Here is a 16596-nt window from a genome sequence, read left to right on the forward strand (position 1 = left end):
AGCAACATCCTTTTCTGTGGAGCTGGGGAGAGTCCTGCAGTGTAGCTCAGAATGGCTTCAAATTCCAGATGCTCTTGTCTCTGCCTCCCTGAATGCTGAGATTACAGGCATGCACTACTGCTCAATCACCTCTGACCTGTGGCTGTTAGAAAAATGTAAATTATACGTAAGTTCACATTTATATTCTTTGGCTAACACTGAAGTGAGTAGACTATATTATGCTTCCCCCTACCAATTTAGTTCCTTGTCCTTAACCTTTTACTTCTTTTTCCTAGGTATAAATTACAAACAGTAACGACACCACATACTCCTCATAAGCACATTTTGAATTTTTGTGTCTGTGTTCAACATTATGTTTTTGAGATTTGTACTCACTGACCCGCTTTATTGCTATTGCTATGAGAATTCTACTGTGTGGCTAGAGCACATCTACTTCCCAGTGTGCTGACACTGTGTTGCTTCTAGCTGGGCTGTGCACATCTTTGGTCAGCCACTCTCCTTTGTTCTCTCCTACCCCACCCAGGAGAGAACACAATGGCTTTCTTGGCGGACACTTGTTGAAAACATGACTTCAAACTAGCAGTGTGGTCACTTCTCTCCTAGCTTTTATATGGAAAATAAACTCTTGTTAGAACAAAACTTACTCAGAGTTTCCACTATTTTTACAAATAACAAATAGGTCAGGAAGTCAGTCTCTAGTATTTCAATGCACCATTCCAGTCTTGTTAAAAATAGACACATGCTACTAGATACACTTTAGTGACAGACCGTGAAAAGATGTTCAGTATATCATTTTCTTTCCTAAAATTCCATCTTTTATTTCTCTGCACTTTCCACGCCCCCTCTCCCATCTTTCTCTGTGTAGCCCTGGCTGTCCTGAACTTGCTCTGTAGATCAGCTGGCCTTGAACTCGGAGATCGCCTGCCTGTGCCTCCCAAGTGCTGGGATTAAAGGTGTGTGCCACCACTGCCTGGCATACTTTTTTCTTTTTCTTTCTTTTTTTTTTTTTTAAGATTTATTTTATGTGTATGACTGTTTTTCCTGCATGTCTGTATATGCACTGTATGTTTGCCTGGTGCCCAGTGAGACTAAATGAGGGTGCTAGATCCCCTAGAATTGTAGTTACATACAATCCTGGGATGCATGTAGATGCCGAGACTCAATCTTGGGTCCTCTGCAAGAACAAGTGCTCTTAACCACTGAGCAATTTCTCCAGTCCCTTCAAGACTTATTTATTTATCTATTTATTTATTAAAGACAGAGTTGCATGGAAGGGGGTGAGGAGTATCAAAGTCACTACACAGTGAAGGAAGATTCTAAATGCCTGATTTTTGTAACTCCTCCCGTATGTTGTGATTATTGGTCCTTGTCACTATACTTGGCTTTATGCAACGCAGAGGGTCGAAACCAGAGATCTGTGCATGCTAGGCAAACAATGTCAATATTCCAGTCCTAAAAACTTTTTATCTCCTAGCAGGATAGAGAAATGGCTCAGAGGTTAAGAGTAGGTCCTGGTCTTTCGGCGGATCCGAGTTTGGTTCCCTGCACCCCCTTTGGTTGTCTTACTACCTGTAACACCAGGTCCTGGGGATCTGATGCCTCTGACTTCAAGGGCACTCAAACTCAGGTGCATACACCTAGAACTATGAAAAACTGCAAACAACCCAGATGTCTATGGCTAGATGAATGGCTCAACAAGTCACAGTACAATGGAAAATGATTAAGTCATAAGAAGAAAGACTTATGAGATACTCACTGCATGGAAAGAAATACCAACGTTTGGCTATAAGAAAGAAGTTAGACTCAAAGAATATAGCAGATTGAGCCTTAGGGACGTACCTCAAATTTTACCAGGGTCCAAGAAAAAGGGGAGGGGAAGGAAAGGAAAAAGAACAGTGTGAAGTTTCATAATTTACAAAAGGGAAAATTATCCTATCATGTTAGAAACAAAATTAGAATGTAAGAGCCTGAGGGAGAAGTATCAAGAGTTCCGGACTAGCCAGAGCTTCACAGCCAAACCTATTCTCAACAACACAGGGCTGGAGAGATGGCTCAGCAGTTAAGAGGACTTGCTGCTCTTGCTGAGGACCCAGGTTTGGTTCCTGGCCCCCAGACCCCCATATCAGGGGACTCACAACTGCCTCTAACTCCAGTTCCAGGAGATCTGAATACCTCTTTTGACCTCTGCAAGCAGGCACATGTGTACTAAATATTGTACACTAAAATAAAAAAATCTTAATAATAACAGCCCCAGCCACCCCAAAACAAAATTCGAGTTTTGTGGCTCAGGCTTGTATCCCAGCCATCCCCTGCTTACAGGGCAAGTTCGAGGCCAGCCTGTACTATACAAGCCCCTGTCCAAAAAATAAAAAAAGAAAAATAATAAAAGAAAAAAGGAACAAAACCAAACCCCAACAAAAGCAAAAACCAAATTGGAATCGCTTAGGGCTGACGTGCTCAGTGGGCTTCAGCGGTCTGGGAACTTCCCGGAGTTGGGGTGGGACGTGACCATGTGTTAACAGAAATGTGAATCTATTGGCAAGACCTTCGTTATCAACGAGAAACAGAAAGTCTTCCAAGCGACTGTGGGGGCGGCTGCGGGCAGGGTCAGCCAAGTCTTTGCCGAGGAAGAAGGCGAACCGTGTATTCCGGTTTTAAAAGACGGCAGGGGCGGGGCAGGGAAGAGAACAAGTACCAGAAAGTTTTCCTTTAGTACTGATGATGGCGGCAGCGGAGCGAATCGCCGGAGATTCCGGGATTCCCACAGGGGACTTCAGGGAGCGCCCACGCGAGTAGACCGAGGCGACCCCGACCGCCCACGGCTCCCACCCTCGGGAGCGCCGGAGGCCGCAGCCCCCGCCGGGCCGGGGCGCGCCGGGAGGCCAGCTCCGCGGGCGCGTCGCTCTGACGTCACGCACGCGCTGACGTCGCCGGCAGCCGCAGCCTCTGAATCGGGGCTGGGACCGGGGGGCGCCGAGTTTGACTAGTTTGGTGGGGGGAGTCCCCGCCGGCCGCCGTGCCCCGGGGAGCGGCGTCACCCGGGTGGCGAGCGCGTCTCGGAGGCCCCACCGCCGCGGCTGGGCGGTGCTGCGAGCAAAGTTGGAGGCTAAGGGGCCACGGGCGGCTGAGGGGCGGCGGGCGCGGCCATGGAGCCCCGCGGCGCCGAGTACTTCAGCTCCCAAGTGCTGCAGAAGGACGTGAGCGGCCGGCTGCAGGCGGGCGAGGAGCTGCTGCTCTCCCTCGGCGCGCCCGGCGCCATCCCAGACCTGGAGGACGACCCGAGTCGCCTGGCCAAGACCGTGGACGCACTCACCGGCTGGGTGGGCTCGAGCAACTACCGGGTGAGCGGCGGGGCGGGCGGGCGCGCGGCCGGGGCGGGCGGGCGCGCTCGCTCCTCGCCGCGGCTCTTTAACCCGGGCGCGCTGCCGCGGGGGTCCGGGGACGCGCTGGCTTCGCCCCCCGGCTTCGGGGTACGGCTACAGGCGGCGGTTCCGTGACACGTTGCGGAGCTGCTTGGCGCTTTACAAAGTGATAACTTGCAGCCAAAGGCTTGAAGACTTTGTACGGTTTGTACACGCCTTGTGTAACGCCTGCGCCGAGACGGGGCGTTAGGATGCGGCGTGAAGTTGGCCAGTCAAGTTCATCTCTTCCGATTGATTTCTATTTTACTTAATCTCCAGTTTCTTTTCCCTCTCCCCCTCCTTTCCCTCTTCCAATCCCTCCTTCTCTTTACTTCTCTCCCCACTCCTTTCCTCTGTCTTTCCTTCTCCATTTCCCGTCCTTCCTCCCTCCCTTCCTATTCTGTCTCCTCTCCCTCCCTTTCTTTTCCTCTTCCCCTCTCCCTGTCGCCTTCTTTTTTCTTTCGTAGTCTTTATATGGAGGTTGTGTCTTCTCTCAAAAGTATCTTTAGCGCTTACTCAGGTCCTTCGCACGAAAGGACTGCTTGTCTCATGGCGTTATTTATTTGCTTTTCTCTTAATTGACAACAGAAAGCGGTTGAACGCTCATTTGTCCTCTTGTTTTTCCGCAGTTAGGGACGAAGTCAGATTTGAAACGATTTGCTCTCAGGTTTAATTGATGCTGCAGGCAAAATGGGAATGGGGAGGAGGGGGTGAGGTACAAGAAGGAATGGGTGTTGAGTCGGGAGCAGGCAGCTTGTAACGTGGCCACGGATGGAGATAAGGAAATATTCTGTAATTAGCCGGTTCCGGGGTTGTTAGCAGTTACTTTTCTTTTTAGTCTTCTGGTGGCAGTATTGCTTTAAAATGCGGGTGGGAACTTCCCTTGGATGGAACATTTTTAGTAATATATCCAGTGAACAGGCTGTACTTTGAAATTTTCATCTATAGAGACAAGAAAACAAACTCTACAATTATGCAGATTTAATCGTGAGGACTATACGAATTATAGGAAGGTTAGACCTTTACCAAGATTTAAAATAAAGTTTTAATAGCATATAATATGAATTATACATAATGGGCTTCATTGTAACATTTTCATGCATGTGTATAATGTACTCTATTCACATTCACCACCCATTACTTCTATTTTCCTACTTTTGCTATTTCCATATAGTTCCCTTCTACTTTCATGCCTTTTTCCCCCCCTTAATTAAATGAATTGGTGAGCTTAATTAGGGTTACTTAAAGTAGCAAGCCAGGGGTCCTTTACAGGAGCATGGGATCTTACTAGTGGATACATCAGTGAAGAACATGTTTCCCCTAAAGGTAATGGAGTTTGAGAATTCACGCCTTAATGTTCCGTTACATCTTTTCTCTTTATTCTTTTTTTTTTTTTAAGTTTGAAGAAGAGCTAGCTGTGGTGACACATGCCTATAATAAAGTTGCACTTGGAAGGCTCAGGGAGGAGGATCTTAAGAGCAAGGTCAGTTTGAGCTAGATAGTGAGTTTGAGGCCAAATTGGACTATATAATGAGACCCTGTCTTTGAAAAAAAAAAGGTTTGGGAAAAGTTAATATTTACTAAAATATAGTTACCAATCGGGAAGTATTAATTTCTTTTGAAGAAATTAGCTAGGTACCATTACTGTGTAAGAAAGGCATATGTCCACTCAGCATGGCTGGTTTATGCTATGTTGCAGCATTGGCTGTTGTGGGCAGTCAGCCCTTTAGGAATGTTGCTCACCCTCTCCAGTGAAAACTGATGTGCTGCTGCATTCTCCATATTGACAGTAGGATTGCCTTCAAGCCTTCGCAGTCTTGAGATGTTTGTCAGCAAGTGGCAGTTGTGATGCCACAGTATCCCAAGTTTTCTGTCACGTCTCTGAGCTTCCAGTTAATTGGTTAGAATCCTTAAGGGAAGTGCAATCCTTAAGGGAAGTGCCTGAGGTTCACACATTCTTTCCATGTTCCTCACAAGATGCTGTGGCCTGAGACCGCTTGAGTCTATCTCTAGATACTGCACTATCTAAACACTTTCTGGTGGCACTGCTTACTGGTCTCTCTTTTGTAGCTAGAGTTTTCCTGCCTTGTCCACAGTCAGGACAAATCTTTGTCACCCGCCAGTCCCACAGCCGCTCAGACCCGACCAAGTAAACACAGAGACTTATATTGCTTACAAACTGTATGGCCGTGCCAGGCTTCTTGCTAACTGTTCTTATATCTTAAATTAATCCATTTTTATATATCTATACCTTGCCACATGGTGTCTTCACATGGTGCTTGTCATGGCAGGCGGCTGGCAGTGTCTCTTTCTGCCTTCCTGTTCTTTCTTTTCTCCTCTCTGTTAGTCCCGCCTATACTTCCTGCCTAGCCACTGACCAATCAGTGTTTTATTTATTGACCAATCAGAGTAATTTGACATACAGACCATACCACAGCACTATTTTCTCTTAGTTGGGTGAAAGTGCCCGTCTTCCTTCCTTGTGCCAGTTCCTTGGCTCTGCTGTTAGATGCTGTGCCTTTTCTACTCAAGGACACGGGTCACTCAATTTTCTCTCCTTTAGGAATTACTTGTCCTCATTGCTTAATTTTTTTAGCATATTTTTTTCTAATATTGTTAGAAAGAGGGCATTTTTATTGTAATGAGCCTGTTATTTATTTATTTATTTATTTATTTATTTATTTATTTATTTATTTATTTATTTATTTATTTATTTACACAAGATCTCACTTTTTACTATGTAGCCCTGGCTAGCCTGGAACTCACTTTGTAGACCTGCCTGTGTCTGTCCCTGCCCCTCCCATGCTGGGGTCAAAGGTGTGTGCCACAATTCTTGGTTTATTTTTAATTTTTTTAAGAATGATTCTTTATTGTATTGTTTGTGTGTGGGTGTTCTGCATGCACGTATGTCTGAGTTCTGTGTGCATAGCCGGTGCGGAAGATGGCATTTGAATTCCTTGGAACTGGAGTTGTAACTGGAAGGTTATAAACTGCCCTGTAGATACTGGGAATAGAATCTGGGTCTTCTGGAAGAGCAGCCAGTGCTCTTAAACTGCCAAGTGGATATACAGATGTACAGGATTCAGTTTTTTTTTTTTTTGTTTGTTTGTTTTTTGAGACAGGTTTTCATGTTGCTTAGGCTGGCCTTAAACTCACTGTATATCTGAGGATGTCTGATCATATTCTCAATGTGGTAGAGGGTTTCTATGAGGGACAGTCTTTAGTTGGAAAATAAAGGAATAACAAAAAGCCCAAGGTTTGGTAGCAGTGGCAGTGCTGAGAAGTGGACTTTTTTTTTGAGACAGGATGTGGTGGCTTGAATGAGAATGGCCCCTTAGGCTCACATATCTGAATCCTCTGTCGGTGGAATGTTTAGGGAGGATTAGGAGGTGTGGCCATCTTGGAGGTGTGTCACTGAGGGTGGGCCTTGAGGTCTCAAAAGCCCATGCCAGCCTAGTCTTCTGTGTCCCCAATTTTGGGGTCAGGATATAAGCTCTCAGCTAATGTTTTAGTGCCATGCCCATCTGTTTCCCACTGTGATGTTCATGGACTAATCCTCTGAAACTGTTTCCTGTAAGTTGCCTTGGTCATGGTGTTGTAACTGGAGTTTTTTCCAGTCCCGCTCGGGCCCACAGCCACTCAGACCCAGGTAAACACACAGAGACTTATATTACTTACAAACTGTATGGCCGTGGCAGGCTTTTTGCTATCTAGTTCTTATGTCTTAAATTAACCCATTTCTATTAATCTATAAATTGCCATGTGGCTTGTGGCTTACCAGTACTTTACAACTTGCTTCTCATGGTGGCAGCGGCTGGCAGCGTCTCCTGACTCAGCCTTTCTTTTCCCAGAATTCTCCTCTCTCTTTGTCCCACCTATACTTCCTGCCTGGCTACTGCCAATCAGCACTTTATTTATTAACCCATCAGAGCAACACATTCACAGCCTGCAGAGCAATATCTACAGCATGGTGTCTCTTCATAACAGTAGAACAGTAACTAAGACTTAGGGTCTCTGTATAGCTCTGGCTGGTCTGGAACTTGCTATGTAGACCGAGCTGGCCTCGACCTCACAGAGATCCATTTGCCTCTGCCCCCTTAGTGTTGGTATTAGAGGCGTATACCACCACACAGAGCCAAACATCTGTGATGTGATTTGTGGTAGGTCTAGTAGGACTTTTGTTGTGGAATGTGAAAGCCGGCTGCAGATTTTATTTTAGGTTAGTGTGAGGATTGAGAGAAACAGGAATTAGAGTGACTGCCTTCTTGAGCAGTAGGCTATGCATGCTGTCTGCTGGATGGAGACCAGAGGGCAAAGGAAGAGTCAAGTTTGGTTTTGACGAGGCTACGTTGGAACAATTGTTTAATATCAAAGTTAAAATATGAAGTAGATGGTCGAGGTCTTGCGTCTGGTGGAAAAGTCCTAACTGTGGACTTACGATCACAGGAATGGGCATATATGTGATGTATACTCTGGTATTTGAGTTTTGTTAAAAGCTTTGTAGATTTTGTAGCAATATTATGTTAATAAAATTTCACCCTTAAATATTGTGAAAATGAAAATCACCATTTAAAAGCTGTCCTTGTGAGTCTTAAGCTCTGTCGTAAGTGCTGAATTTGCATGATGTCATTTACTCTATAGGATGGCTTTAAGAAGACTGTACCCTTTTTTTACTTGTAGAAAAGATGACCTAAGTATCTTGACTTAGGTCAGAGCCCGGCTAAATTAGCAGGAAAGAACTTGAATGCTCTTTTTCTATTGTGTGCCTTTTAATGATTAATAATATTTACATCCTGTCTACTGAAAATAATAACTAGCATTTACATAATGCTAAGCTAATGACTGTGCTAGTATCTTATTTCTGGGATTCTAAGATCACAGCCCATTTTCCATTTATTTATTTATTTATTTGTGTGTGTGTTTGTGTGTATGTGTTGGGGGGGTGGCTTAGGTGCACACTTGTGCCCCAGTCCACATATAGGCCAAAGAATAACTTATGGGAGCCATTTCTCTCCTTTTATCATGTGGGTACTGGGGAATCAAACTCAGGTTGTAACTGCCTGTACCCAGTGGCCCCCTGAACCATCTTGTTAGGCCCCATTTGACATTTCTATACCTCCCAATAATATCAGTATTACCTAAGTCATATTTCCTGTTAAATAGTACATTCTTAAAATATACCCGTTTTATTGTGTTTTGCTGAGTGTGTGGGGGTGGGGTGGGGTGATAGGGATGGTCAGAGGACAACTTGAAGGAGTCGGTTTCCACCACAAGGGTTCTGTGTAGCTAGAGTTTTCCTGCCTGGCCCACAGTCAGGACAAATCTCTCTCAACGCCAGTCCCACAGCCGCTCACACCCAACCAAGTAAACACATAGAGACATAGAGACTTATATTGCTTACAAACTGTATGGCTGTGGCAGGCTTCTTGCTAACTGTTCTTCTATTTTTTTTTTTTTTTTTTGGTTTTTTGAGACAGGGTTTCTCTGTGTAGCTTTGTGCCTTTCCTGGATCTCGCTCTGTGTAGACCAGGCTGGCCTCAAACTCACAAAGATCTGCCTGCCTCAGCCTCCCAAGCGCTGGGATTAAAGGCATGCACCACCACCGCCCAGCTTTATATCTTAAATTAACCCATTTTTATTAATCTATAAGTTGCCATGTAGTTCGTGGCTTACCAGTATATTAACATGTTGCTTCTCATCACGGAGGCTGGCAGTGTCTCTCTTCCTCAGCCTTCCACTTCCCAGAATTCTCTTCTCTCTTTGTCCCGCCAATACTTCCTGCCTGGCTACTGGCCAATCAGTGTTTTATTTATTAACCAATCAGAGCAACACATTTAACATAGAGAACATCCCACAGGGGTTCTGGGCATTGAACTCAGGCTATCAGGCTTGGTGGCAAGTGCCTCTACCTGCTGAGCCATTTTGTTATTCCAAGTTTACCAGTTTTGGTTAAGAGAAAGGAGTCAAGGTTTACCTCTCATCACTGCTTACTGATTTTTGTCTGTTCTTATTTACTTGCTGGGTGGGATGAACATCCGGGTTGTTTTTAATTCTTTTTACTTTTAACATTGTCTCTTTGTGTTGCCAGTCTGGGCGCATACACGAGAATTGGTTTGGAGTGATTTTCCGTGAAGTTGAGTGTTAGCCTTTCTCTCAGGGCTTTACTCTGTAACCTAGTATGCTTTCAGGTCTCCTGCCTCAAGCTCCTGTGTGCTATTCCACATTGCCTAATACAGTGTGAATACTTGTTATATTGTATTGTTCAGGGGTTAATGATAAAGGAAGAAAGTCTGTAGATGTTCAACATAGACTTAGGTTTTCTCCCCAAATATTTTCTGTGTGATGGCAGTTGAATCTGAGAATGCAGAACCTGTAGACATGCCAGTCTGACTAACAATAGTCATGCGGCTGCAACAGAACATGTAATTGCTGGAATGCCTCCACACCAGCTCAGACCGTTATAGATGAGTGGTTGTTGGTGACTAAGACTTTGCAAGTGGTGTATTAGCAAACTTCATTTCTTCAGTGTACGTGAATTTGGAAGAGTTTGACTAATTGGGCTGGGGAAATGGCTCAGTGGGTAAACAGCTTGCCACAGAAGTATGAAGACCTGAGTTTGAATCCCTGTACTCTGCATAAAGACTGATTGTGGAGAGCATGCATCTGTAATCCTAGTACACCTTTGGGAGATGGAAGGCAGAGACAAGCGAGTCCCTGGCTAGCTGGCTAGCTAGCGTATAGTACACATAGGCAAAACAAGAAGAGACCCTGTTTCCAACAAGGTGGAAGTTAAGACCAACACCTGAGGTTGTTATCTGATGTGTAGATACACACAACACCCAGAAATGTACCTGCCTCCCCTGTATACATCATATACTCATGAAAAATTGGTTTTGACTACCTCATGAGACATCTATTTTATTAAGACCCCTTTTATAAAACTTTTTGGAAAGAGAGACAGGTTCTAGCATTATTGTTTAGGCTGGCCTTGAATTTGTAACCTCTTAACCTCCACCTCAGAAATACTGGAATTACAGGTGTGTATACCATCACACTTGGCTTCATTAAGAACACTGTCTCTCTTTCTCTTTCTCATTTAATTTAGTTTTATTTTGTTTTTGAGACCTGGTCTTTCTTAGTAGCCCTGGCTGCCCTGCAATTTGCTGTGTAGACCAGGCTGTCCTTGAACTCACCTCCTGACTTTTAATTCTCGATTCTCAACTTCTTCGTTCTTGTTTTATGGTCCTCATTTGATGAAATGCAGTTGTGGTTAACTCAGCTCTCCTTAATACCCGAGCCAATGCGATTGAAGATAGATAGGGAAACCACAAAACTTCTTTAACCGACTTAATTTAAAGTCCTGGACTTTAGGGTGGCCCCTAGGAGTTGGTTCTCTACTTCGGCCATTTGGTTTCAGGGATTGAACTCAGGTTGTCACATTTGGCTGTAAATTGAACCATCATCCCCTCAGCCCCAGGCCTGACTTAATAACTTTTAGTTTTAAGATTAAAAACAAACAAACAAAACAAAACCCTTAAAGTTTGGCTTTGAAGAATTGAAGAATGTAAAAACAGTTCTTGTTTTTTGTTTGTTGCAGTTTGTTTTGTGTTCAGAGTCAGGTAAATTGGAGCAGTTTGTCTGTGTGTGTTAGGCTCCTGACTGGGTCTGGGTTTAGGCTTGCTTTGTTTTCAAAGGGCTGGTGTAGCTCGGTGGTACACCACCTGCATAGCACGCATGAGGACCTGCATACGCTGCAAAAATTAAAGTGATTAAAATGGGCCACTTTGATGAACCACGCGCTGTTAAGAATAACTTCTTTCTTTTTGTTTGTTTTTTGAGACAGGATTTCTCTGTGTAGCCCTGACTATCCTGGAACTTACTCTGTAGACTAGGCTGGCCTCAAACTAACAGAGATCCACCTGCCTCTGCCTCCCAAGCGCTGGGATTAAAGGTGTTCACCACCTCTGTTTGGCTAAACAATAACTTCATTTTTAATGAAAGTAATTTTCATTTATGTCTTTGATCTGGTTTTTGCTTAATTTTTGTAAATGATGTAATGTGTAAGTTGAAGCATATTTGTTTTGCATGCTGACATCTAATTATAGCAACATTTGTTTAAAGATTAATCTCTTTATTGAATGCCTTTGTATAGTTGTTAGATATCAGTTAGCTAGTTTTTGTCTATTTTGTATTGTCTTCTATTTCATGAAACTCTGTGTTCATTCTTTTTAATAGCTATACTTCCTTTTTAAGAAATTAATTACTTTTATGTGTATGAGTGTTTTGCCTGCGTGTATGGCTGTGACCACATACATGCCTTGTTCCTTAGGCCATAATTGGGTCTACGCTCTCCTAGTACTAGAGTTGGGGACTATTGTGATCGGCCATGTGGCTTCAACTGGCCTTGAACCTGTGTCCTTTGGAAGAGCAGTCAGTGCTCTTACATCTCTCCAGTCTCAGCTATACTTCCTTGATTGCTGTAGCATCATATAAAGTCTTGAAATCTGGTAATTTGATTTAGTTTTTTGTTTTGTTTTGTTTTTTTGAGCTGAGGAGCGAACCCAGGGCCTTGCGCTTGCTAGGCAAGTGCTCTACCACTGAGCTAAATCCCCAACCCTGATTTATTATTTTTTTTAATCTATTTTTTCAGTATTGATATGATAGTGTACTATTCATTTATTTGTTTGTTTATTTCAAGATCAGTTTGTCTCTGAACAAATAAATCCTGCTGTGAGTTTGATTTGGATTGCATTTTTCCAATCCTGAACTTATTTAGCTCATCTTGCATTATTTTATTAGCATTTTTTATTTCCTATAATTGTTCTAAGTATTTTCTGGGTGTATTAGTTACTTGTTCGGTGACAGAATCTTTCAGGGAGGAAGGGTATCAGTTCATCTTGGTCTAGGAGGCATGGAGGCTGGGGCTGTTCTGTTTGTGGCCGTGGGAACTTCTGGTATGGCTGCTTCATGTCCTGGTGGAACAAGGAGCTTAGAGTTCAAGCCAGAACCAGAGGTGGGTATCAACTTCCAGGCCTGTCTCCAGCAATTCATGTCTGCTAGATAGGTCATAATCCCAGAGTTTCCATATGCTTTCAAGGCAGTGCCACTACCTGAGGACCAAGTGTTCAAACCCTTGACTTTTTGGGGTCCATTGACATCCAGACTGTAATATGTAGCCTCAGGGTTTTGAATGCTAGTGTGTAGAGACATTGTTTTTGCAGCAGGGTCTCATTCTGCAGCTCAGGTTGACCTTCTATTTGTGATTTCCGTGCTTTAGGTTTTTGGGTACTAGAATCATAGCAATGATTTCCACAATTGATTTGTTTGTTTCATTTTGAGACGGGGTCTAAAGAAAGCTCTATCCAGACTGTCCTGGAAGTTGCTATATAGACTTGCCTCTGCCTCTGCTGGAACTAGAGGTGTGTACCACTACTCCTAGCACAGTGGACTTTTTTGGTTTTTTTGAGACAAGGTTTCTCTGTGTAACACAATTGACTTTTATAGCAACCTTTAATCTCAGGGCTTTATTGAACTCATTAGTTTTAGTATTCACTTAGAGTATCAGTCATTTTAGTGATTACTTACTTATTTTTGAGACATGATCTCATGTAACCCAGACTGGCCTTGGACTTTCTTTGTAGGCAAGGATGATCTTGAGTTCTTTCTCTTTCTTTCCTTTTTTTTTTTTTTTTTTGGTTTGGTCAGCTCTTGTAGTCCTGAATTCTTTTTTGATCATCCTGCATTTCTTCCTGAGTTCTGGGGTCATGGATGGGCCATGGCACCTGCTTTATGCAATGCTGGGAATGTTATGTAAGGACACGAGTCAGTCAAGATTTCTATCAATTGAACTACAGCCCCAGTCCCTCTCTTTGGTTTGTTTTCATATTTATTTATTTAAAAGTTTTTTGTATTACTGTTATGATGATGATGATAATGTGTGTTAGTTTTTGTTTGTTTTGTCAACTTGGCACAAGCTAGCGTCATCTGAGAAGAGGGAACGTCAATTGAGAAAATGCCTTCAGGAGATTGGCTTATAGGCAAGTCTGTGAGGCATTTTCTTGATTAATTTTAGATTGACGTGGGAGGGTCCAGACTCCTGTGAGCAGTGCCACTTCTGTGCAGGTGGTCCTGTGCTAAGAAAAGCAAGTTGAGTGAGCAGTGAGAACAAGCCAGTAGTAGTAAGCAGTGTTTCTCCATCGCCTCTGCCTTCAGGGTCTTTTTTTTTTTTTGAAGCATGGTCTCTCCACATAGCCCTAGCTTTCCTGGAATGTAGTATGTAGAGCAGGCTGGCCTCAAACTTACAGAGATTCAGCTGCCTCTGCCTCCCAAGTGCTGGGATACACCACTATGCACAAAGGTTCATGTCTTGATTTTCTGCCGACTTGCCTTAATGATTGGCTGTAAAGTTTACCGTGTAAACTGTAAGATGACGTTAACGCTTTCCTCCCAAGTTGCTTTGGTCATGGTGTTACACAGTAGTAGATACCCAACTAGGACTGTGTGTGTGTGTGTGTGTGTGTGTGTGTGTGTGTGTGTGTGTGTGTTTCGGGGAGGGGATAGTGTGCTGGTGGGGTGGGAATACACATATGCCATGGTGTGCATGTGGAGGCTGAGGATAACTTTGTGGAGTTGGTTCTCTCCATCCTCTCCATCTTTATGTGGGTCCCAGAGGTTGAACTCAGTTTACTGGTCCTCTTTTTGCCATTTTTTAAAATAAAATATATTTTGGGTTTTTTTTTTCTTTTTCCTTTTGAGATTCTTACCATGTAGCCTTTGCTGCCCTGGAACTTGCTAGGTGGACCAGGCTGGCTTATGCTTCCCAAAATTTCTACCTCTGTGCTGAAATTCCTTATTTAGTCACACATGTTGTCTGTTTTTTTTTTGCTTTTAAAATTGTTTTTAAACTCCCTGTGGAGCACAGCCTCCATGGTTGCCGTCCTCTGCCATGTCCAGTGTACATGGTACTGGAGATTAAAGTCAGGGCCTCGTGTATGACAGGCACACACTTCACCACCTAACCTGTGTCTGGAGCCCCTTTCACCACTGTTCTTTTAGAATAAGGTTGGGTTGGGTCCTCGTTGGTCGCCACTCCACTTGCCCTCTGCTAGGGACTGATCCAAGGCGGTTCGGGTCTGCACCCTGTGCTGCAAACACATGAATCTTTTCCTTAAACTTACGCTTCAGATCTGTACGTTGTATTTTGTTTGTTGATGACTTTGCCCTTGATACTGGGGTCCCAGTCTCCTACCTTCTATTCTTTCCTGTGCCTCATACTTATTAGTTGAAAAAATTGTGGAGTAGTCAAGAAACTTAAGAGTAAATTAAATGGTAGTTATCTTTGAAGTAGCACCTTTTCCTTCTGCTACACTTACAGTGTAGTGCTATGTAATCAGTCTAGTCAGGAGTTGAGTTAGGTCTGTGTACCTGGAGCCTTTTCTTTGTCCCACTTGGTCCCGTAGCAGCTTATAAAATAATCATTCAGAGGCTTAATACTAATTACAAACTAGCCTATGGCTCAGTCTTATTATTAGCTAGTTCTTACATCTTAAATTAACTTATTTCTATTAATCTTATGTATTGCCATGTGGCCAGTGGCTTAGGTACTTTCACATCATTCTTCTTAGGCAACTAGCCGGCGTGTCCCTGACTCCACCCTCTTCTTCCTGTCTCTCTGTTTGGATTTCCTGCCTTGCTATAGACCAGAGCAGCTTCTTTATTAACCAGTGGTAATAAAACATATTCACAGCATATGGAAAGATATCCTACAGCATTTCCCCTTTTTTGTCTGATCAAAAAGGAAGGTTTTAACTTTAACATAGTAAAATTACATATAACAAAACAGTTACAAGCAAGAATTACAGTTATGGCTGGGCATGGTGGCACACACCTTTAATCCCAGCACTTGAGAGGCAGAGGCAAATGAATCTCTGTTAGTTTGAGGCCAGCCTGGTCTATGGAGTGAGTTCCAGGATAGCCTCCAAAGCTACACAGAGAAACCTTGTCATGAAAAAACCAACAACAACAAATAAATAAGAAAGAAAGAAAGAAAAAGGAAAAGAATTACAGTTACAATGTTTAGTCTATTTGTATTTGACAAAATTAGAGAAAAACATTCAATTGTCTATCTTACCTTGGTGAATCTAAAGTTTTATATCTAATTTACCTCTTATCATAACTAAGCAAAATTATAACTATCTAGTCTTTTAATTTCATCAAAGACCTGAGAAAGGAAATTATATTACCCGAGTAAGCAAGAAGTACAAGCAAGTGACTTCTGAAAAATGCAAGAAATCATAGAAACAACTGGCTACCTGGACAGTCACCCAGTGTTTCTCTGTAGCGTTGGGGCATCCATTTTTGGTCATTGGCCTAGAATATCTGACAGACCATTTTCAGAATCAGGAAAATTTGAAAGGCTGTCCTACCCTGTCTTGGCAAGGTTCAGCAGTCACTTTTCCTGTGTCCTGCTCGTCCAGCAGGCAAGAGCAGATCTTTGCCCAATAGGCCATTTATATCAAGAAGAAAACAAACTTCATATATAGTGAATTTGATGTCCAAAATCCTCTTGGGAGTAGATTGGTGCTGTCAGGAGCAATTGTGTCTCATGTCAACAGAATTCTAAGTTATTAAAACATTTACATGTCACATTCTCTAAGTCCTTGAAGTGTTTGAAGATTACCTATCCATCTGAGATATATCTCTGTTTATCTAGAAAACCTAACTAATATGACCATGAGTTTGACAAGCATGGGTGACTATTAACCTGTAATTTTTATCAACCTATGTAGCTTAAAGACTAAAGCTTCATATTATAAAGTAAACAGTCTCTAAACAGATGTACAGCCTAAGGACAGTGACCTCGAAATTGTGACATATTCAAAAATATCTTAATTGGGTAGAAATGTATAGTGCAATATGACAGAATATCCTTAATTTGTATCAATATACAAAATATCCTAAACATAAGTAGAACATACACACATTGTGACAAATATAATTTTACATTTGTATCAATATACAAAAATATTTTAATCAGAAGTAGGAACATATGTACTATATGACAAGTATAGTTTTGACTTTGTATCAATATACAAATTAAACAGGAATAGAAAAATAATTTTACATTTGTAACAATATATAAAAATCTATACTAATGTAAATTATCTAAAACTGATAGTTGCTAATTTAGTTTACA

General features: G+C 42.7%; 1 protein-coding gene across 29 annotated transcripts in view; it reads left to right on the forward strand.

Moving 5' to 3' along the window:
- Positions 1–2929: 2929 nt before the first annotated feature.
- Clasp2 (cytoplasmic linker associated protein 2) overlaps positions 2930–16596 on the forward strand; it is a 193434-nt gene continuing 179767 nt past the window's right edge. For 12 of the 29 annotated variants that reach the window (XM_076577238.1, XM_076577245.1, XM_076577241.1 and 9 more), the window contains exon 1: positions 2932–3341. In XM_076577238.1, the coding sequence (XP_076433353.1) occupies positions 3147–3341 (195 nt within the window). In that variant the 5' untranslated portion in view covers positions 2932–3146. Of the gene's footprint in view, positions 3342–16596 lie in introns of all 29 variants that reach the window. The other 17 variants (XM_076577253.1, XM_076577254.1, XM_076577250.1 and 14 more) reach the window with 4 other exon arrangements.

Source organism: Peromyscus maniculatus, chromosome 7 (genome assembly GCF_049852395.1).
Source record: "Peromyscus maniculatus bairdii isolate BWxNUB_F1_BW_parent chromosome 7, HU_Pman_BW_mat_3.1, whole genome shotgun sequence".
Lineage (NCBI taxonomy): Eukaryota > Metazoa > Chordata > Mammalia > Rodentia > Cricetidae > Peromyscus > Peromyscus maniculatus.